The sequence below is a fragment of the Populus nigra genome, chromosome 4, assembly GCF_951802175.1.
Source record: "Populus nigra chromosome 4, ddPopNigr1.1, whole genome shotgun sequence".
Lineage (NCBI taxonomy): Eukaryota > Viridiplantae > Streptophyta > Magnoliopsida > Malpighiales > Salicaceae > Populus > Populus nigra.
This window is the reverse complement of record NC_084855.1, coordinates 790,387-814,242: the sequence shown is the minus strand read 5'-3', so window position 1 is coordinate 814,242 and position 23,856 is coordinate 790,387. Positions and strand designations below refer to the sequence as shown.

At 35.8% G+C, this 23,856-nt stretch overlaps 3 protein-coding genes across 4 annotated transcripts; 1 reads left to right on the top strand and 2 right to left on the bottom strand.

Annotated features, from left to right (window-relative positions):
* Positions 1-807: 807 nt before the first annotated feature.
* LOC133691700 (ubiquitin-like domain-containing protein CIP73) lies at positions 808-10,379 on the bottom strand. Of its 2 annotated transcripts, none has more exons than XM_062112306.1 (19): positions 10,096-10,379; positions 8,303-8,444; positions 7,851-7,968; positions 7,305-7,412; positions 7,092-7,210; positions 6,844-6,927; positions 6,098-6,271; positions 5,950-6,019; positions 5,718-5,872; positions 4,745-4,909; positions 4,595-4,666; positions 4,035-4,155; positions 3,646-3,957; positions 3,428-3,552; positions 3,107-3,340; positions 2,078-2,716; positions 1,749-1,904; positions 1,330-1,573; positions 808-1,204 (listed from the first exon to the last, which is right to left on the bottom strand). In XM_062112306.1, the coding sequence occupies exons 2-18, from the start codon at positions 8,429-8,431 to the stop codon at positions 1,502-1,504; spliced, it is 2,853 nt and encodes a 950-aa protein (XP_061968290.1). In that variant the 5' UTR covers positions 8,432-8,444; positions 10,096-10,379; the 3' UTR covers positions 808-1,204; positions 1,330-1,501. The 2 variants fall into 2 exon arrangements, with proteins under 2 accessions (XP_061968290.1, XP_061968291.1); XM_062112307.1 differs by having other exon boundaries at positions 6,098-6,244.
* Positions 10,380-14,580: 4,201 nt separating this feature from the next.
* LOC133690818 (alcohol dehydrogenase-like 7) lies at positions 14,581-19,484 on the top strand. Its single transcript, XM_062111085.1, has 10 exons — positions 14,581-14,824; positions 14,917-15,053; positions 15,180-15,226; positions 16,375-16,700; positions 17,342-17,424; positions 17,514-17,589; positions 17,895-17,959; positions 18,500-18,595; positions 18,775-18,939; positions 19,214-19,484. Exons 1-10 carry the CDS (start codon positions 14,773-14,775, stop codon positions 19,361-19,363), a joined length of 1,197 nt encoding a protein of 398 aa, XP_061967069.1. The 5' UTR covers positions 14,581-14,772; the 3' UTR covers positions 19,364-19,484.
* Positions 19,481-22,558, bottom strand: LOC133690817 (neutral ceramidase 2-like). Its single transcript, XM_062111084.1, has 7 exons — positions 22,184-22,558; positions 21,525-21,780; positions 21,177-21,435; positions 20,809-20,934; positions 20,646-20,709; positions 20,390-20,559; positions 19,481-20,100 (listed from the first exon to the last, which is right to left on the bottom strand). The coding sequence occupies exons 1-7, from the start codon at positions 22,380-22,382 to the stop codon at positions 19,540-19,542; spliced, it is 1,635 nt and encodes a 544-aa protein (XP_061967068.1). The 5' UTR covers positions 22,383-22,558; the 3' UTR covers positions 19,481-19,539.
* Between the last annotated feature and the right edge of the window lie 1,298 nt (positions 22,559-23,856).

Here is a 23,856-nt window from a genome sequence, read left to right as displayed (position 1 = left end):
TTTGATTATTATTTATTTTATTTGAGATAATTTATGAAATTATTTTTTTTTTCAATTTCATTCTCATTCAACTTTTTAATTTGTAAGATTTGTTCCTCATTATTTTAATGAACTTGAAAAAATAAAACATTAATAAGTTATTTTCCAGCTCATTTTCCATAACACAACCAAACACTGGAAAGTGTTTTCCAACTTATTTTTCATTACGCTACCAAACATCGGAAAATACTTTCTCGGAATTCACTTTTCCAGAAATTCACTTTCCAAAAGGAAACTACTTTCCTGCAAACAAACGGGGCCTAAATCAAGATCAGTTTCTATATTGCTTATTTATATTTAAGGAATCTTTTGAATCTTGTAAATATAAAGAGATATAAATAGGAAACCGATATTGTAATTTCAAGAAATAAAGAGTCCATAAATAAACAAATAGGCATTTGAGAGGTTTAAGATCATTTTTTTTCGTTTTTTAATTTGCGATTTAAAAGAAAATATTTCTTGAGAGGTTGACCGGAGCTTAAAATGCTTTTAAAATATAAAATAAAACCATAGCTAGGGATATTGAGTTGGACCTCTTTATCTACTTGAACCGAGCTTTCAAATTTATATTAAATCATTTATATATTTCGAGTACATTGTCTGATAAGCCTAGTGGATCACCGTCCATCTCATACGACGTACCACAGTGGTGCAATGGTGTGGTTCTGACTAGCATTTTTAACACAAGCTCCAACGGCGTTGTTGTCAATGTAATCATGATAATGTCCACAAGTATATAAATATGTTTTTTCAGAACATGCCTGTGTCTTTCCGTCAATAGCAACCAAGCGTATTGTCACTCATATTTAATCACATGCAATAATCTGTATTGTACTTGAATATATTACAAATATTATAGAACATGAAAATCCGACCGAGCAAAGAGGATCCAAAACCATAAATGACCCGAGCAACCGACCCGTGACCATCCTCATTTACGAGTGGATAAAAAAAAACTGAAACATGGCATTAGGAGGGGTACTAGGGAACAAGGAAAGATGAGTAGAATGGTCGTAGAGATTGACAATTAGAACCGGAGATTTATCAAACGATTCAAATCCAAGACTAATAAAATATATAAAAGGATTGTGGAATCCCCGCCAAAAGAACACAAACGAACAGAATTCAAGCATGGAATGCTAACTAGCAGCAATTCAAGCCGAAACTGCATCAGAGAAATACAAGGAAGAATCTCTTAGAACCAGTTCTTGAAATGGTTCAGAACTCATATGTTATGTATTAAATTATTTAAAGTAACAATCCATACACAATTAACCCAAAAAGTCTTACCTGCCAACAACCTATAATTTGGAGCACCTCAAGCCCCAAAGCTTGATTTTGTACAACATTCTACAGACTGAAAGAGTAATTTGAAGGTGACCCAGCAGAGGTGATCATATCCCGAAATTTGTTTGGATCTGTATCACATGAGAAATATCAAAACCATTTCAACACAGAATGGTTAGCACTTGTCCTCCCCATAGTCATCCTGAAGTCGCCGCTGAATATCACGCTGCAGCATCTCTATATAATTCTGCACAAGTGAAATTTTCCCTTTGAGCTTTTATGCGCAGCATGATAAGCATGAAAAATCACATGCATTAACAGGAGTAAAATACACAGGTGCCTTGACTGCCATCATCAGTATAAACAAGCAGAAAAATATTGAAAGTATAACAGCATGAAAGATAGAGAAACATAAAACTTACACTGGCTAAATCCTCATTGTTGTTCAATTCATGCTGAATATCTTCAGCATTGCTTCCATTGCCATTCAACCTTACTGCATTGCCAACAATGGCTTGAAAAACATCTTGAGGTGCAGCAAACTGTTCAATCCTCTGAGCCACTTCGTGGAGGTTGATCTATAAGACACATAAGATAAAATCCGTCAAAACAGGGGCCATTTTACCAATTCTGCGAAAAAGATTCCTTGATTAAGTTAAATGAGAGGGCTTGAACACAGCAGCACTTTGCTTGTGTACAGGATTTCATTCTATTCACATATATTTGATTTCTTTTTGTGGGTTATGCAAACCTGAATGTTATTATCATTAGGATTTTCAGCTCCAATTGATTCCCTCTCATTGGATCGCGTCTGGGGTTCAGATTCTGGGGTAGGAAACAGCTGGGGAGTAGGTGATCCATGGGCAAGAACCTGGGAAACAACAGGCATCATTTGTTGGACCATCCCTGACAGATCAAATCCGCCGCCTTGGCCACTGCCTAAACCTGAGAACATATTTCCTAGATCTTGGCCGTCAACCTGCTGAGCAATCTGACTGACAGTATTCATTATTTGGGGATTCTGAGTGAGCTGTTGCAACATATTCCTGAAGACGTTGGGAGAACCAACACCGGTTTGTTCTGAAACCCCTGCAAACAAATTATTCATAACAGGACTACGTAGGACCTGAGACATAGCACTAGCACTGTCAAACTGGCCATCAGCACTTAAATCTCTTGGTGGTCTACCCTCCATGACCTGCCCAGGAAGGGGGGCTACTGGATCTGGGGGTGTGTCATTTGCACCAGCCCTATTTGTACTAGAGCTGCGAGATGCAAGAGACTGTAAAAGCTGTTGGCCACTGATTCCAGCTTCTGGGTTCCGATTGAGATGGGTATTGGTTGTTCCACTATCACCACTACCAAGTGAGTTTGGCTGCTTGGTTCGTCTCTAGTCACATCAACAAACAGAGATCAGTTTTTTCTCTCATGAAAAAACAAAAAATAACCGTGTGGACAAGTAAAGCATGCATGACAGATGCAGTAATCAATCCACAAAGTCAAGCCTGGCAGAATGCAGCAGGCACTTGTTTCAATGTCAAAATAGGACAAGCTCACGCCTAGCGCTCACGCCTAGTACAGCATTCCACGCTGCAGACACCTTTCACTATTCACACAGTGATAGCAACAAGCAAAAATGATGCATCTTGTAGCGTCCATTACAGTAAGCATTTCAAAACTCCAACACCACAGCCTATTCCTTGATCTGTCAAGAGGTCCTCGTGTATAACTGAACACATCATAGATTCAAAAATAAATAAATAAAGAGCAGTTACCATACCTTGCGGTCCAAACTCCCCAAACCCAAACCAAGTGGAACTGCTTTAGTGCAGGAACTGGAAGAATTTTGAGAAGTATCTTGAGACTTCTGAGAAGTTTCTACATTAGGACATTCCACTGAAGAAGATGATATATTCACTGAAGATGATGGTATGTTCACTGAAGAAGACGATACGTCCACTGAAGAAGATGGTATGTCTTTCAAGCTCAAAGGATCATTGTCATGTACTTGGGCCTGTTAAGAGATGGTATTCTCTCAACAATTTAGTACTAACCAGAAAGAAGTAACAAAGAGGATCCCTGAATAATGCAGAAAGCAAACCTTCTCGTCATGGCATTCTGACATAACTCCAGGTAATGACACATTAGATTCCCCAGCTCCATTCACCACAGTGCTATTCATCTGTAAGTTTGTTGGATTATTGCCTGCTACAGATCCAGCGGAGCCTGCATAATAAAATACCAATATTATATGATCCTCAGTAATTAAAAGCAACAATATATCTATGGTTTTTTACTATTTGACCATTCAACAGTTACCTGATGCGGGCTGGTTTCCTCCTTGCCTATTGCCAGCAAGTTGTCTAAGTTGCGAGTTTATTCCGCTCATTATAGAGCTTAATGACATGGAATCAGAAGGTGGCTGTGAATTTGAAAGCCCAAGACCAGGTTGTGCAGCAACTGTAACACCTGCTGAGGGTGAAGGGACTGTTGCTGCAACAACATTTCTTGCTGGCAGCGCCTGCTCGGGGCCTGAAACACCCAAACCAGCAGCACTACCATGTTCTCCCTGTATCCCTGTACCACTTGTCCTGGTACCAATGGTTGGAATAACAGATGCTAGCGAGGTCCCTGGTAATTCAGGAGTGTCAAACAGATTTGAAAGCAGGTAAGCAGCATTGTGAATAAAGAAAGCTTGTTTTGCTTACCAGCATGTATATGAATGTTTACATGCCTTGGAGCATTTCCAACACCAACAGGACCGAATGCCATGGGATTTGATGGTGGAACCGAACTACCAAAAAGGGAATTGGTTTGAAGAGGGAAAGGCTGCAAATAATTTAAAATTAGAAAACAGTGTGCCAAGCTGGCATATAAAAATTCACAGTTGCAAGAAATTAAGCTACAATGCAGAAAATCCACTCAATGATAATAGTACACACGAGACTGTATGTAAGGAAAGCCTAAAAGGTAATTGAAAGAGCCTTTTTCATTTAATACACACCAAATTCATATGATCCAGAGAGCCACACAACAATTTTTTCTTATGCATAAATGACAATTACCAATCGGTTATACATGAGATAAAGCGATGTATCAATTTATATTCTGACACTCAAAATTCATTCATGATATTAACACCCTACCACCAAGATTTCAACAGCAAGTGAATGAGGCCCTATCTATTATTTTTAATGTCACCAATCATTAGTGAGATAAGTTAATGCCAAAGTAAGCAAACTCATAATTTCAAAAATGGTTCACAAACCTGGACCATTATGGGATTAGGCCCTGATGGTGAAATATAAACAGCAGGCCCAGCATTTACAGAAGGTTCCATCTGCAAATTGTAACAAAATAATTATACATGATATTCAATCATACTGAACTGCTGAACAGACTTACGGTTAGAACATACCGGAGGTTGTCCCATACGTAGTGTCAAGATTGTGCGACCAAGCTCCAGAAAAAGAGCACCTAAATGTTGCATTGCAAGGCCTACTTGCATTGTTTCTGTCTGAATTTGACCCCTTGTAGCAGGATCAGTAGAGGAACCATTTTGTTCCAGGCATCCTGCAATATGCTACGACATTGCAGCACATTATAAATAATGCATAATCAGATCACAAACTTATCAACTCCACATAAATTTATCTCTAGCATTAACAAATAGGACATTGATTTATCTCCAAAATCTTGATGTAAATTTACACATCAAGCCCTAAAAATGAAAAAAAATATCCATTCATCACATGAAATTCAAAATGGATTTTCCAAATTACCAAGCATAGCAATGTTCGTGATTCTCAAACTACAAACATATTGAAGCATGTCCCCGATGTTAAGAAAAATAAATGCTAAGCAGTAATGCCCCATTGATAATTAAAAATAACTAGCATCCTCATATAAAGTGTCATTAAGATACCCTTAACTACATTTAAATGTCTATTTAGACCGTATGTTTCACAAAGTAATTTATGGCAGTGAAATTCACTGAATCCAACATCATCGCATAATCATATCAAGGTAAAATGAATCACAAGCATTTAGCGAGTTCGACAAGATATGGGTAGTCAAGTCCAATTATTGAAATGCTAACATCAAATTCAAATTAATCAAGGTAAAATGAATCACAAGCATCTAGCAAGTTCGACAAGATATGGCAGTGAAATTCACTGAATCCAACATCATCGCATAATCATATCAAGGTAAAATGAATCACAAGCATTTAGCAAGTTCGACAAGATATGGGTAGTCAAGTCCAATTATTGAAATGCTAACATCAAATTCAAATTAAAATACTGGTTCAACTTCGGACATGTATAACCACAGATTCAAGAGTCCAACAATAAAATCAGATAAGGAAGGGGAAATCAAAACAAATTGTTTACAGATAATGAAGTTGTTGCGGGACCGCTGAGAAGCCGTGCTGCATGACGTAAGACAATGCTCAATGCTTCAGGCGTCGGATAGCCCCGTGCATTGGAAGGTAATTCTACCCTTGATGGGTCTTCCATGCTTGTTGTTGATGTATTTGGCTGATTACCTAGATGAAGCAAATGAGTTATTTTCAGCATCTTCAACTGAAAATACATAATAAGTGTATACTTTTGCTATCATCACCATTTTGAGCTAGCACCCGTTCCATGCGTGTAATGAACTCGGAAAGTGTGTTCAAAGAATCAGGAATTGGCTGAAACAAAAAGGACAAGTTTACAATACAGTATAGCTAAACGCGTCACAAATATGCAACTGAAGGAGATTTTAGTACCGAATGAAGTGAAGGAACAGGTATAGCTGCAGACAGAGGAACTTGCACAACTTGAGGTGCTGATTGAAATGGCTGGCCAGACCGTGTTTGATTTCCTGCAGAGCTCTGACCACCAACATTGCCACGCGATCCACCAGTTTCACTTCCCTGAGAAGCTAGACCAGTAAAATTTGGCTGTAAACAGAACACAAGTAACTAATTTAATCTCTCACATTCCTCCCTGATGTCATACATGCACTCTAAATTCTCACACTTGTAACAATATGCAAACTAATAAGGCAAAAGCTGGAAATCTAAATATAAACCAAAATTTCAGTACAGTAATTGTATCCAAAATTGATACTCCTAATAGAACCTTTCCACGGAGCAGAAAGATAAAATTGGAGATTCTACTTGGGCAATTAATGCTGGCCATGGCCTGATCAGCAATCGTAATTATAGAATTAACATATGAATAGCATAGCAGAATTAGCACCACTGAGCACAAAGAATGAAGATTTGCAGTCAAGATGTTTTAAACATTTTCTTTTTTGTGGGGTCGGTATGGTGAAAAAAGCAGGCTTAGAACCCAAGCCTACCCATCCCATCCTGGTTAGTACCAAGTTAATTATTAACGACACAAAAAAGGAATGACGGGATTCAATGCCGTCGGAGGTCAAGTTTTAATTACATAATTTATATGGATTAGAAAGGTCTTGCGATGAATGAGAGTTACGAGATTATACAAAACAATAATCAGTGTTTACCATATTTGATGACTGCATGCCACCTATGCTGCTGGTTGCTGTCTGGCCATTAACTCCAAACAAGTTTAGAACAGCCCCAATAACCTGATGTCAAGCAACAATAAATACGAGTTTCTGTTAGTACTAACACAAATACGGTCTCCACATTCTTTTGCTGCCACTAACCTCAACTGAACATCAAATAAAGATACACATTATTCCAGCAGAACTATCAATGAGAAATTAAAAGGAAAAGAAAAGAAACACACCCGAGAGACATCTGGAACAATGCCTTCCCCTTGGTCCCCATCATTAAATGTCTCAAGAACCACACTGTGAGATACATGCCCAATGCGATTTCGGGGGGCACCAGCGCTTGCATCGTTTACTGTCATTTGAAAAATTAGAAGAGAAAACTATCAATCCAAAGAACATCTTCAAATCCAGATTACTCCACAAGAAAAATAATTAAATATCAATACCCTGATTACTATTATTCCCCATTGTATCCCCAGAGCTTGTAGTAGCTGAAGGTTGTGGTTGAGTAGGCTGCCTTGCAACCACGTGCAGTGTATGCCCATTTTCCACTTCTAAAAACAGTCAAGGGATTTACCGAAAATAGTACATAACACAGCCAGTACTGACAAAGGAAAAATCCTCAGTGTCCTAGAAAGTAGAGTGGTCTGAGATGATAACTGAGTGGGATATGATAAAATCTGACTCCATACAATAATGTATCCAATGATGACCAAGTGTGGGATATCATAGTATCCAAATCATAAGAAGAATCTATGTGATAATTAACAAGGAGGTGACTAGCCTCCCATAACTCAGATTAAAAGCATGTGCCAAATTTCAGGTTTAATGACATCCAACAGCATATGAATCTATCTTCCAGCAAATCAAGCAAAAGACCTATAGAACACAATAACTCAGATAAAGTGCAAGTGACTAAATTCCCCAGCAAAAAGAGGGCCTAAAAGTTAGAATAGCAGGCGCAGCCTTTTTAATGCTTAAAAGATGGATACGATATTCGGAAAGGAGATGTTCATCCTTCAAAACCCTTCCCCTAAAAATCAGCCGTTGCTGACTCACTGGTATACTGATTTCATTTGCTATTTTCTCCTTGAATACGGAAACTGGCATCTGAAGATATTCAAAATTAGGATTGTATTAGACAGTCCAGACAAAAACATTTATGCAACAGACAACACGCACCCTTTAAATGCTCTCTTAATAAACTTTGAAATGCATGGGACCACATTGAATTATTTTTATTGACCCAAAGACATGATCTCTTGGATCCAAACATTCAAAAAGTTTTTCCACAACAGGCACACTGCATGAATTAAGGTTAAAGCTATCATTCAAAATTATTAAAAGACAGTCCAAAAAACTTCACTTCAACAACTAAATATGAATTCAAAAACATAAACAGTACAGATCAAAACAGGAAATGTCAATGGCACACAATACTTACATTTTTGTCAACCTGAAAACTATAAATCTGAGAATCTAAAGTCTTGATATTGAGCTCTATAGTTGCATCTGAACCTTCTCCAGAAACATGGCTTGTGGCAGAGCCTTCATGAGAGTACACATTTGCCATAGTACCTCAGCAGCTAACAAAACTCAAACACGATAATAGTACAAATAAGATACACTATCCAGGTAAGCAAATTTCTATGTGCCAAAGAAAAAGGTGGGTCAATTTTTCCTGATATGAGCACAATTAATGTCTCAAGGCACTTAGGGAACACACGGGTGCCAGGAGACAAAACTATTAAGAGTATGTTTGGCAATGTGGTAGCGGTTGCTTTTTAAATAACTTTTCGTGCCGAAATGCATGCCAATGATGTTTTTTCATTTTTTAAAAATTATTTTTGACATTAGCACATGAAAACGATCCAGAACATACAAACCATATTAAATTTTAGCAAAAAAAAATTTGAATTTTTTGGGAACGCGGTGCAAACCGCGTTCCCAAACGGTTTCTAAAAGAGCAAGGCAATCGGTCTTTAATATGCATCTAATAAGTTCATGATAGGATGGAAGCCCAAAATGAAAATAAATAAACAAAGTAATAGATTAATTAATGAACATTACATATACATAATCATTTGCTCATCATGAAGGATGCTGAACAGAGCACTCTACTCTAAAAACATTAACCGACTTATACTCATCTAGCATCCCTTTTTCTGCAAGCAATTATTCATTATATGAGCATTGTCAACCAGGGTTCATCTCTTCCCAGTTCATATTTACATCCTTGTGTATCAGGACTCGGGATTGCCATCAAACCTAAAAAAACCTTTTGAAATTCCCAGCTGTAGTATGAAACCGTTTCTGGCCCATGAGGGCTACCTAACTGGACAACCATTTATCCCATTTATAAGCAACCATTAAAACAAAAGTTTATAATTATTACCACACATCTCTCCTTCCCAAGCTAAAAGAAAGTGTCTGATGTAACGATGACATAAATGACAGAACAGATACTCCAACTACTGAATAATCTGCCATCCAATTCTGTAATTTCCTACTGCGCAGCTCTCCTTTATGTCTTAAATAGCAACAATACAAAAACAACCCTATTATCCTTTCCCTTTTCCTTTAAATGGAAATGTGATAAAAGATTCCGTTATTTCCAGCATTCATCTAAATAAACAAGATTTCTAACATCCTCCTAACCTTTAGAAGCATATCCAAATCAGGAGTCACGGCTCATGATGAATGACAACATCAAAATCCTAACTTTATCATTAAATACAAGCAATCAAAAACACAATTCCAAACTAACCGGAACACTTCAAATTTCCACACGCCCTCTCCTCTCCACCAAAACCACTCCCTTTCCGCAATAAATAGAAATCTAAATCAGCTCTAAACTCATAACAATCAACATAAACTCAATTTTGGCACAAACACACCACATAAGCAAGTCTAGCAACCAAAATATCAAAGATAATCAGATGCCAACATCTGCATGACCAACTCCTAGGGTTTAAAACAACAAACTTGCAAAACCAAATTTTGAAAAGAAAAAAAAACCTGAGGCATCTAAAATCATTAATACACAGCTAATTAATAATCATAATATAATTTAACAAATAAAAAAATCCTAACGTAACAAAACAACCACGTTTTCAAGTCCTCGTCGACTTTTACGGCAAAATAAACTCCGATGAACCGTAAGCAAAAACTGGCTTTGCTTAGGGTTTGTTTGGAGAAATAAGACGAACAATCCGGAAAGGAATTCTGAAGGCAGACCTTTATTTCAGTTTGCGAAGACGGAGGGATCGGAGAGAGAGGAGGGGAGGATGAAGTGGTTTTTGGGAGTGGAATTTGAATTTGATCGGAGGATAACTTCGAGGTTAAGCCACGGGATTCTAGGGCCAAAAGCGGGCACGCGGAGCCGGGTTAATGGATCAGCAACGTTCCAGAAGAATCTAGATTTATAAGGCTACCTCGTAAAAGAGGAACAAGTATGGCAACAGTGGGTTGACAGGAGTCAAAGGTCTTTCCACGACGTCGTTTGGACGATTGGCTGTTGGTGGAGAAGTCTGCCAGTTTTCATGTTATGTTCTGGTCTGGTCCAGTATAACGAGATTGGAAGTTGAAAACCATGCTCATCGGGTTACTCTACGGGCTTCCGACCAATCCAGGCCCAATATTTTCAGCCCATTAATTAGAATAACTAGACTGTCGTCCCTCACATTGCTCTTTTCGCTTCCTTTGTATAGTTAATGGATATAATAGGCCTAGCTCCTTCTGTGGTTAAATTAATTTTGATGTTTAAAAAAGAAAAGTAACACATGTTAACTTTATTAGTTTTAGTTCAGAATAATATAATAAATTAAAAATATATATATTAAACACGTTTTTTCTGTTTTTTTTATTTATTTACAATTTTAGTGATATTTTAAAAACTTTTTTCATTTATGTTGGAAAAAAATATTTTATTTTAAAAAATAAAAAGAAAAGATATTTAATTTTATATATTCATTCTATATTTTTTATTTATTTTGATATTCTTTTAATCTCAAAAATATTGTTATTTTTTTTCAATTCTTGTTACTTGTTCGTGCTATTTGTTTTTATCTTTTGTAGCTTTTTTAAAATTTTATTTTTTAAAAAAATCAAAGGAAAACCTTTTGAAATAAATAATATGTAAAATTTAGAAAATATAATCGAACATATAAAGTCAAAACCTTAAGGAAAAATTAAAATAAAAACCCATGTCAATGAAATATAATACATATTTATCATAATTAACCGTTTAATCAATAAATTATAATTTTATTGTTCACTTGGTATCCTTATATTGTTTATTGTTTTACAAGACTTAAACAATCAATATAACATTTTCTAATCAGTTTATGTAGTGAAAAATAAGTAAAAAGTTAATAAAAAATCTTTTTTATTTATTGAGATAAAAAAAAATCAGTGTGTGAATGGAAAAAAAAATCAAAGGTAAATAAACAAAAAAAAGGGGGAATTTTATTAATATTTTGTTATTATTTAACCTAGAATTGAATTTAATATGTATTCCTGCTATTTTCCTATACCTAGAAATATTGAATATGAATATAAATCTCACCCTCCTATCACTGAATTATTACCCTATTTATAACTCTTTTAAACAAGATCTTGCGCTGAAAAATATATTTTAAAAATATTTTGATCCATCATAAATCATAACAGCGAAACGTGCCAGGCCAGTAGTCGACTATCGTGCAAGCGTCAATCACATGAAGTGGATGCTGTGTTGTCCGTGATAATATTCCGATCTGGATTACAAGATCACTCTGTGGCCACTTGATCTCTATATGCTGACAGCTATTGGCTCACCATCCACGTGCATGGAGAACCAACTCCTGTGGCGATGCCTTGGCTAACGTGGGTGTTGATCAATCTAGCACGTTTATCTTAAAAACTACTAATTTGAAGCGCGATACAGGCTAGTTTTTTTATTTTAATAAAAGCAGTTAATATCGTGTTTTTTTTCAAATATAAAGTGTGTTAATTTTTCAAATATAGAAACAGTTAATAATTTTTTTTATGCAGTGTAACCTGCTATTGCATGGTAATACCAAAGAAATTCTTAATATATATACCCTGCTATTCCTTTCTTTGTTTAAAGAATATTTACAAACAACATGCAAATCGTGTTTTTATAAAATTTAAATTTTTTTATTTTTATTAAAAATTATTTTTTATATATATTTTAGATTGTTTTTATGTAAAATAACCCAAGCTTATATGACCATATGCGTTGAAAAATTTCGAAGATTTATATATTTCATTCGGCGAGACTAGCGTAAATCGTGGCGTTTGACCATATAACATTAAGAGACAAAACTTGGGTATTCTTATAATCATGAACACGAGAGTATGGTTCTATCACGCACGTCTAGATTGGTTCCCTTTTCTTCTTTTTTTTAATTTCTGTCTTATATGAAAGGTAAAATTGAATGGTATATTTCATTGTTATTAGCTTGCAAGTCTACCGCAACCAGTCGATCCAGGATATAATTTAAATGGAGTTTCAAATTAAATATATAAGAAATTACTTGATTAATCAAATTAGCATGTTAAATTAACTTATAAATTAATCAACTTGATCAAAATCTGAATTGACAAAAAATAATTCAAAGTGATATTGTTTTAATTTAAAAAAATTAAAATAATATTATTTTGGATTAAGACCCTGTTTATTTTTGTGTTTTAAAAGTGTTTTTAAAAAAATTTATTTTTATTTTATTTTTTTCTTTGCTTTAAATTAAAAAAATTTAGTTTTTAAATTATTTTAATGCGTTGATGTTAAAAATAATTTTTAAAAAATAAAATAAATATTATTTTAATATAATTCTAAATAAAAATCACTTTAAAAATCAATCACATTAAACTGCCAAGTGGGTTAAATTATGGGTTGCTACCACTTTAATATCTTTAATACATTCAATTAATCTTATCTATCTACATCTAACCACCACCCTATATATTTTTTAAGCATAGCTATGGGTGTTGTTAGACGTATGGTATAGCTGTTGCTAGTTTGACCTTTCACGTTCCGTAGGTACAAGTTCGAATTAATTTTGAACATATTAAAAGAGCATGTTGATATTGTGTATTTTTTTCAAATATTATGTTTTTTAATTAAAAATATATACATATTGCTTTTTAATCTTAATATTTTTATTTATTTTATCTTTGAGATTTTTTCTTTATCTAAGAATATCTAAGAACGTATAAATTTTATTTTTATAAATATCATGGAAATAAAAATTATTTATATAAATACAAAAGAAAAGAAATAAAGATAAATTACAACAATTTTATTATCAACTTTTTAAAAAAATAAATACTAATTAAAAAAATTCATCAAAATAAGGTGGTAACGGTTCACACTTTCTATTCTCTAAATATTCATACATTAATTCTCGGAATATTAAGAGGTATTTGAGAGTTTGGTAACGATGACTTTTCAAAATACTTTTCTCTTGAAAATACATCAAAATAAATAAAAAATTTAAAATTAATTTTAATATTAATATATCAAAACAATCTAAAAACACTAAAAAATATTAATTTAAAAAAAAATAAAAAAATTTATTTTTTTTAAAACACAAGAATAAATATTTCTAGAGGTCTCCCACGCGGGCTTGAAAGACAGACTCGCATGCCAGGCCCTTTTTATATTCTTACTTGACTAAAAAACAAACAATGCATTGTTTGAATTTTTTTTTTATTTTTATTTTTTGGGCAGGGAGAACAAGTCATCTACTGCCTAGACTCTAGAATCGCACCGCTGTTATGTGGCATTATTTTCTTACATATGGAACCGTTTTCGTCCTGCGTGCGTTTGATTTAATAATTTGTTTTTCAACCCCTTCAAGATTCCTGTTTTCGTTTCTCTTTTTTCAATCATACAGCGTAGCTGTGATTAGTACTGGTGTGCTGTTGAAGTGTCACCTTAATTGAATCCTTTTTCGTCCTGCGTGAGTGTTGATTTTGTGACTTGCTTTTTCACAGCATATTGATTATATGTTTAATTGGAAATTTAAGCTTGTTAATAATAATGAAAGTTATTAAACTTAATTCAAGACTTTATAAAATTAATTTAATTGACCTAACAAGTTAAATTACAATCAAAACTTGGTTTATTTATTTTTTTTAAAATTCCTCTAATAGTATATATTAAAAACCAAAACACCAATGATCCAATTTTATATGCAGTTGACCCAATCCTACTAGCTATTTATACGGTTCTTAGATTAGTTTCTATCTCAAATTAATACCTTATTATATATCTATTGTTTTTTGTTTTTGTTTTTTTTTTAAAGCAGACAACTATACAAGCCGGTCTTCTTAAAAGCAAATAATATTTTTAATTGTCTTAAGTTGTTAAACTCCTTGACTTTTTTTACTGAGTAGAAATTAATAAAAAATATTTATTTTCATTATTTTCTTAACACTGACCGGGTCTTAGATTATTAGTTATTGGGTTAGTTCATGTGTTATAATGTTAATATTTTTATTAAATAAGTGTTATTTTATTTTTATTTGTTTTAACTCCCTGATGCGTGACTCATCTGAGTTTAGATTGAATTTACCGAGTCAACCTCAATAAAATAATTGATTTTTATTTTTTACCAACACAGCACAGATAAGATTCGGAAGTCAACTCAAGCAACCAAACCGGTTTATCCAAATTCATAGAAAAAGACAATCCGAACGGCAAGTAAGAAACGATCTTTTGCTCGAGAAAGACTTGGAACTTGGCCAAACGAATATAAAGAAACAACCACAGCAGTACAAAATGTGCTGTCGCTACCACCACTAACCACCACTACATTTTTCACTACTTAAAAGAGCCGAAGAGATCTACAAATTGTTTGTACCAAGAGAGCAGCTAGCGCTCTTTTTTGTATCTTAGTTGCTACAATGGATGGAGAGAAATTCTCAGTCGAAGCAGGGAAACCAATTCTATGCAAAGGTAAGCAAAAACCCTTCTCATCTGTGCGTGTATACACACAAATCTTGCTTTTGAAAATATGTGTTCATAACATGTAGCTTGAAACTGTACAGCTGCGGTGGCTCGCAAACCAGGAGAGCCTCTCGTAATAGAGGAGATAATCGTGGCTCCTCCGAGTCATCATGAAGTTCGTGTTCGAATTATCTGCACCTCTCTCTGTCAAAGTGATGTCACTTTTTGGAAATTGAAGGTTTTCATCTTCATCTGATCAATCTCAGAATCTCTTTCTACTCATGGAAAAACAGAAAGCACAGCCACAACAATATATTACAACTTTTATTTTAACTGTGTGCTTTTTGTCTGTCACTTGTTGAAGGATCTTCCTGCTGTTTTTCCAAGAATACTTGGCCATGAGGCTATCGGGTAAGTGAAAAAACACCATCCACTTCTTTTCCTCACACTCACTGGTTCACGGTTTTCATCATTCTTCAATGGACTCCGTTTTCTTTTCCAATGGTATAGTAATTTGTAAATATTTGAATAATATTATGATTACTTGAACGGCAATTCTGATGTGGACTGCATGCTACAAATGGACACATCTCTCCCTCACCAATCACCCTCTAGCTAACGTCTAATCCTGACATGAACCGCAATTCAAACTATTCTTAATAGTTTAATCCAAGTAATTTTCAGCATCCACATGTTTCCATTTTCTTAATAGATCCAGGCCCCGAAGGCTGTAGCTTTGACAGCTACAACTAACCTTCTGTTGCCATTGACTGTGCCCTCTCATGGCCAATACAAAACCACGTATATAGAAATACAGTATTGACCGGTGATTATTTTGAAAACAGAAACTTATTTGCCGTTCATGATTTCAAAGATCGATTCAATGCATTGAAAAGGGAGTTTAATAATATTCAAATTTGTATTCTTGTCAAAGAATCAAACCGCTAATTTTTCCTTCCTAGTGAGCATTGACTGCTTCACTATAAGCTTATCCGAACCAACTCTATTGCCAGCATAGAGAAGAAGGGGATTGACTTCTTGTTTGGGATCATTTTCGTTATCTATTTTTGCTTTCGAATATGTAAAAGTTAATAATGGGATTTTAAATCCAAATAAAGTGGTTCCAAAACTTATTATAAATTAAATAAAATTATTTGTTGTTAAGCGTTGTATAAAACAGCTTTGAGCTTATAACGATAATACTATATCTTTGATGGGCTCGGATGCGATTTTTTATCTTATTTTTATAATTCATGGAGTATTGAATGCTCTGAATTTTTTTCAGATATCACTACCCTACACTACATATGAAGATGACCTTCAGATGGTTTCCAAACTTTTTTTTTTTTTGAGTCCGAGAATTTTAAACTGCGTTTGTTTCATGTAGTGATCAATCACTAGATTTTTGTGGTTTGGCAAAAAAACAGCTGCCGCAAAAAAAAAAAAAAAACACACTCTAGTTAGGTGTCAGGTTATAAGTTGCTGCTTTTGAGCATGCTTCTGATCATTGCATGTTTGGTCAACTAACACAAGTTCCAATTATTTTTATGTTAATGTAGAGTTGTGGAGAGTGTAGGGCAGGATGTAGATGAGGTCGTCGAAGGAGATGTTGTGATTCCTGTATTCTTGCCAGATTGTGGAGATTGTGCAGACTGCAAATCAAAAAAGAGTAACCTTTGTTCGAAACTTCCCTTCCAGGTCTCTCCTTGGATGCCTAGAGATAAAACCAGTAGATTCACCAACCTAAAAGGAGAGGTTCTATACCATTTCCTAAATGTATCGAGTTTTAGTGAGTATACAGTGGTGGACACTGCCCATATTGTAAAGATTGATCCTTCAATCCCACCAAGTAAAGCATGCCTACTCGGTTGTGGAGTATCAACAGGTACGGGAATCCACTGACTCGTGATATAAAATTACAATCTCCCCTGTTGCAAAACTCTGGCACATTTTGTCTAATTCATGTTTGGTCAAGTGCATTAAGACTAGTGGTGATTTAGTTGAGTTCTCTTGAAATTTTACAGATCTCCAAACTCCCTGCTATGAATTCTTGACTATCTTGCTTACACTGTTTTCAACCTTTTCCTATGCATGTATTGTTTGGAGAAACGGAGCTGGTTTTAAGTTATGCATTTGGACAAGATAGCCGAACCTATGTGTTTATCTTCACCTGGAGTTACTAATATGTTTTTGCCTCTGAATGCATCATTATTTATTATTTATTAGAGAGTAATATAAATTATATTTTAAGAACTTATCTAATAATTTAAGATATTGGATTGTGATGATTTTTTGATATGGTATCAGAATTTTGATGACCAAGAAGTAACGAGTTTGAATCTCATTATCTTTATTTATTTGATAAAAATTAAACATAAGATAATGTGGTCTCTGCAAGTTTCAAGCTCAAAAAACTTTTATTTGAGAAAATGTGTTAGAAAATAATATAAATTATATTTTGATACCTCACTTAATAACTTAAATTATTGGGTTAAAATGATTATTTAACCACGAATTGATTTTCAGGGGTTGGAGCTGCATGGAGAACTGCAAATGTTGAGGCAGGGTCAACTGTTGTCATATTTGGGGTTGGGTCAATCGGCTTAGCAGTATGATCACTGTTTTACTCATCTATCGCTTTTCTGATTTATATGCTAGGCTGCTGGGATAACGTCATGGCTATTTGGTTGTTCTCTAGGTTGCAGAGGGTGCCAGAATAAGCGGCGCTACTAGGATTATAGGGGTGGATGTGAATCAAGAAAAGTTCGAAATTGGCGAGTACTTTTTATGGGCTCATTGATGCTATTTTTTCACAAAATTTCATAGATTGAAATCCTAGGACGTGAATCACTTCTTTAAATGAGTACATATGAGCATTTGTTAGAGAATAATATAGAATTATTTTTTGATATAGTATCAAATTTAATGATAAAATAGTTATGGTTTTGCATTTGCATTTGTCGATAATCATGAGAACAAGGGTTGGCTAGGATGGATCACAAGCAGTTTATGTCATCAAATTAATGTCAGAGTGTATTGCATGATTTATGTTTGATGCTTTATTTTCATTTCCACACAGCAAAAAAATTTGGAGTCACAGACTTTGTCAATGTTGGAGAATGCGGGGATAAACCTGTGAGCCAGGTTTTCTTCTCAATCCTTTTACCTTATTGTTTATTTTCTACATTAATAATCTTGAGTTGGAAAGCAATTGGAAAGAGCTGAAGAAGTGCGTGTTCCTCTGCTAGCTGAGATGAGATTTTGTCTCAAACGGCTCTTGCTTTGTGAACGATGGTTTGTGCTTGTTGTTTAAGGGAAACACGTTAACTGCCTGTTAGCTAACCTCATGCCTTAAATGCAAGGAATAGATAGCTTTTACTAGATTCAGAGGCTATGGCATGCTTTCAACCTGATTTCTGAATACAAAAGTAACTTGTGATTTCACAGCTTCGAGATGGGATCCCTATAGCATAGAAATGCATTTTTTCTAAAATTGCTATAATATGCTTTTTTAAAGAGCACCTAGAAGTCTCCCCTTGTAGTTTTCTCCTTTCTCTGGGCAAAAATAATGGAGGGGTGAAAGGGTGTATGGAAAAATCAGGATTTAGAATTTTTGACATAAGTGCTTCGCTCTCCGACTGAGTAGTTCATTCTGAAGTGTTTTCTTCTTACCATGTTGAACAGGTGATCAATGAAATGACTGGTGGGGGAGCAGACTATTGCTTTGAATGTGTTGGTTTGGTGTCCTTGATGGAGCAAGCATATGCTTGCTGTCGAAAGGTCTCGCTTCCAAAACGCCATTTCATTTATGTCAATGTTCTAGTCTTCCTCTAGGCTTCTGAGGATTTACTCTACGCTGGAGCTTAACACAGTTGTATAGGCAGTAAAGACAGCTTGTTTATTTACATGATTGTGTATGGTGGGTAATCTTGTTATTTGCAAATCATTTTGTAATTCAGGGATGGGGAAAGACAATCATCTTAGGAGTGGAAAAACCAGAGTCACGGATCTCCCTTCCGTGTGCGGATGTCCTTCAGAGTGGGAAAACCCTCACTGGAGCCTTGTTCGGTGGTCTCAAAGCTAAATCTGATATTCCAATTCTCCTAAAGCGTTACATGGACAAGGTGAACTTTTCTTTCTTGCCTATCATGGCTTAAGTAAAACTGTCGTTATCCAACAATATAACTGGCTTGATAATGTAACCTCCTTTTTTGTTTTTGCTATTAGAGGCACAATATTGTGTGTACATGTTACAGTTTCGAGGATTTTCCTCGTCCCAAGTGGTCATATAAAGCATTTAAGTAGTTATTTTCCCCTTGGTGATTTATGCTTTGGCATGTTAATTCTAAGTGGTTTTGCAGATGCGTGCTTGCTTACAAAGTGTTTTCTCTCTTTCAGGAACTGGAGTTGGATAAGTTTGTGACCCATGAGGTCAATTTTGAAGACATTAACAAAGCCTTCGATTTATTACTTGAAGGAAAGAGTCTCCGATGTGTAATTTGGATGGACAAACAAGCAAGCTACTCCAAAGGTGTTTGTATATCATGATTCTTGAAGGCTCTCATTTAAGCGTCTGCCCTTCTATTTGCACGATGTTTGTGGGGTTTGATCTTCAAACAAATAAAGGCAGAGTCTATTAGGATATCAATAAAAGCATAGTTTGGATTCAGGGAAGCTCTTTTTTATTTTTTATAACAACGAACATTTAATACAAATCTCCTCGATTATGATACCGTAAATGCACTAGATGCTCCGGTGAAGTATTCAATGGGGGAGTGTTGTGCTTTCTTAGATGACCCAAAATGCCTTAGCCGATAAACTCCAGAGCTAGCCTCCTCTGGCACCTCCCATTCGATGGTTGCTAAGCTAGTGTAGAGACTGCTATTGTCCGATTTCCACTTGAAATACAAGCAGAAATCATCATCATCATAAACTGGAATCCATCGTTGTCCTCGGAGCATCTCTACGGCTGCAAATGTGCCTTCTGTTAATAGATCATTCCTCGCGTTAGCACTCCAAAACGTGGCGCTCGGTTTATCCCCCTTTTTGAATGAACCTCCTTTTGGTTCACTGACATCTTGTTTAATGTCACCAAACTTTTTACCCCTGGGGAGCGAGTCTGGAAATGGATCAGCTAAGAGTCTGAGTACTTTCGAGGAAAGATCTGGCGGTGACCAGTCTGCTGGTTGTAGGGCACCCCTCCCCTTAGCCATTGCCAGTGCTAAGTGGTTGAATTCTTGAATGTATGCTGATAATGTGTGAGGACCATATAGTGTTGAAGCCGCCTGCACGATTCATTATTAGCTTGCAAAATCATAATAGGCTCAGCATGTGGCTAGTAATATATATGTTTTTTTCCAAAACAACATTTCAAGTTCTAGTTTTTGACACATGCATGGATTCTGATCAAATCGGTTAAGTGAAAGCCACACATAAGATTCATGGGACTCTTGTCTTGCTACTCTTACAGCCTCATCTTTTTATCTCATAATGAGACCAAAAACGTTCAATGCCTAGACTTATTGTCTCTGGCGAACCCTCATAAATGGTTTTATATTACTCTCCAAGGCATACCTCATATCTTTGTTGCTCGTATTCTTCAAAAGTCGCAACATACTGAGAGTAAGTGTTTGTCAGGCCAGCTATTACAACGTGGGTCTCATCGTCAAACTCTCCTCCTCCATTACTTACCAATGTCTCCTTTACTGCTTCCCTCAGTCGACGACCAGCCATTGTCGTGAGCTCTGCAAATGTCAAGAGCCACGGCAGCTTGTTTTTTGGCACAAATTGTAAATCAAGTCATTTCATTACCGAGGGAAAGAAAACAAACCTCCTGGAACCGAAAGTATGATCAATTTTCCCAGCCTAAGAATTTGAATAGGAAGAATTTCTGGCTGCATAAGATTGAAGCAACAATTAATTGAAAATAAATCTCTACTAGGCAACACATGCGGACACTCTAGCCAGTCCAGTCACAGTCCTTAATGTCTTACCGTCCACGCATAAGGTTCAAACATTTCTCCCGAGGATAGTAAAACAGCCTTGGGCTTTTGGCATTCCACCTGGAATTGGCTTGGTTCTTTTAAGAGGTCCCTCACTTTTTTCCAAAGCTCGTTGATCTGTAAGCATTGGTTAAATCAGTTCTCACGCACACAGCCACCCTAACAAGGATAATAAATATTCTACTGTCTGTTTACACGTAAAATCTAAAGTAAAAGGTAAATATTAATTTTGCATAATACTCTTTCCAAAATCATTTAATGAACGAAATTCTTTCCAATAATGTATTCCGAAAAAACCATTCAAGGAAGCTTTAAATAGCCAATAAACATTTTTTTTTAAATGAGAATAAGGTCCTGACCTCTGTATCACCCTGCTGAAACCCGAACATGCCAGGCCCATCTGTGGTTCCAGCGGCAAAACCTGGACCAAGGGCTGCAGGACATGTCCTAACCTTTGTCTTTCCACTTAGCTCCACTTCTATTTCACTAAAGTTTTGGTACACATGGCGATAGTCGACCTTTCCAGTCAATTCCTTGGTGGCAGACATGAACAGATCAACAGCCTTGTTGAACTGCCTCTCTCCAATGATCTTTGTGCTCAGTATATCATCTGGGTATCTGATGAAAAAATCCATGGAGTCAAGCCTAAGCTTATTAATATTTAAGGGCTCATTTGATTTAAGTCTAGTTAGTGAAAGCTTTGGTACCCAGGTCCACGGCCTTTGCAGAGGGTGACATCTCCATGGCATGAAGAGTGGTTAAAGTCGCAAGGTTTTCCACTATCAGTACAGAATGCTCCTAGCACATTTGGGCTGATGTCTCCAACATTTGATTGACAAAATGCCCCTACAAACTGCGACCCATCACTTTTCCTCGCCTTGAAGCTTCGGCTAGTTGAATTATCGCATGGTTTTCCTCCCGTAGCCTTGATGGATCGCACTTTCTTGATCAATTTGCTTATATCTACCACACACAAAACAAGTAGATGCACATAACGGATCAACCCATGCTCACATTATTACACTAACTAAAGAATAACATGTAACCAAAGAATTCATTTCCTCATCTTCTGAATCAAGTAGTATAAATTCCTTACAGATGTGTAATCCATAATCACAAGACTCGATTCAGTCTGGTGGATTATCTTATAAGCTCATTAACTCGAGATTTAATTCAGGTTGTGCCACTAGAAAAACTTTAAATTGATCCTTAGTAAGTTCTAACAACTCGAGATTCTATTCTAGTAAACCTTGAGAAGTGAGCCTCGAACCATGGTTTCACCGGTGAGCATCGGGTCCTTCAACTAATGAGCTATCTTTGTGGGATGGTATAAAAATCAAATATTGCAGAAGATGAAAATGCTTACTTGAAGGCGTGGGCACACTACGTGATGAGTTGGCTTCGGTGGAAGTGAACCAGTCCTCAAAAAACCTAGCGGCAGCACCCTTGTTGTCTCCACTGATGAGTTTATTGTCTCTAGACATTGAGGTTCCATGAGTGGCGTACCAGCTGAATGCTCCAATGCTCTTACCACTAGCACTATCTACAAACTTCAAAAGGGTCATTTCTTTGTCAACATTGGCTGGATATCGTGCTCTCTCTTCCGCTGGGTTAAGTAGATATGCACTTGGACTCCTATTTATTCCAGCATTTTCAACGACCCCTGAAAATTAAAACAAGAGCAATGCAATTTGCCATGTGTTTTCGAACTGGGAAAGCAGTCTAGTTGCAGAATATACGCAGGCTCACTTCATAAATGGAAAAAAAAAATGCTTGATTAACTTGATTACCTGTGTTAATGAAAACTGAGCCAGGCTTCAGATTCTCGTGGGCTTGAACTACGCTTTGCTCAATTGCATTGACAAGGGCATCAAAAGATTGTTGGACAAAGCCTAGAGAAGTAACATGGTAAAGTAAATATTGCAGATACCCTCCAGGCCCAGCATGGGTATGAATGCCACTAATGGCCAAATTTTCTTTCGTGTACACAGTTCCATACCTTCAGATTAATCACCAAAATGACAGGATTATTATGATTATTTATTAATCAAATAACTTCTTTATCTTGTGTCATTTATAGAATTGCTTGCCCTTTATTTTACCTTGATCTTAGTCTCTCGAGTACTTTAACAGTCACAAGCTGTGAAGCCATGCCAGCATCAAGATTGACAAAAGCAAACCTTGCCCTCTGGTCATTCTGATCAGCCACAATAAAAGTCCTGGCTCTTAACCTGAAATGCACGCCAGCACTGTTCTGTTCCATGCTAGCATAACCCATCATGTTAACCTCGGCAGCAGGACCAGTCATGTCATAACTCCCCACCCCGATCAAGTATTCGCCATTAATGACTTCTATAATGGCAAAGGCAACAAAAAGTAAAAGAAAATGGGAGTCTCGATATGATTTCCTACTCATCATTTCTGTCTAATTACAAACTCCCATTGCCTCTATAGTTATATAAAGGAATTGGAAGCTTTGAGAGTTTCTTGGATTCTCTTGTGATGCTAAAATTTCTTAGCACTTAGTGACTTGATTCATGATCAGCTTGTTTTCTTGTTAGGGTCTTGAGTTATCACAAGGTATTTCTTCTTGGTTTAGTCCGTTCGAGGATATCGTCAAGGCATGTTTTCGTCTATTGTTTTGTGCAATGATGCTCTTCAGCGGCCAAATAAGCATCGCTTGCAGAATATCATGGACCGAAGTTAAATAATATTTAGTGGTTCTGTAGATTCCAGTATTATATTATTTGACGACTACATGGTGTTATTAAAGTTGCTCTAGCATCATAGATTAATCTGGTATCGATTTGATATTTAATTTAAATTATATAAAACCTAATTAACCTCATAAATTAATTTGTTATTGAATGACTTATCAAGATCAAGTTGATTTTTTTAAAAATAAAATAAAATAATATTATTTTAATTTTTTAAAAACAACACCATTTTTACATCATTCAAAGTCATCCAACCAATCCATGACATGATACCTGGTCCTGTAACTTTTCTACTGGTTGAGGCATGTCAATTATAAACTTT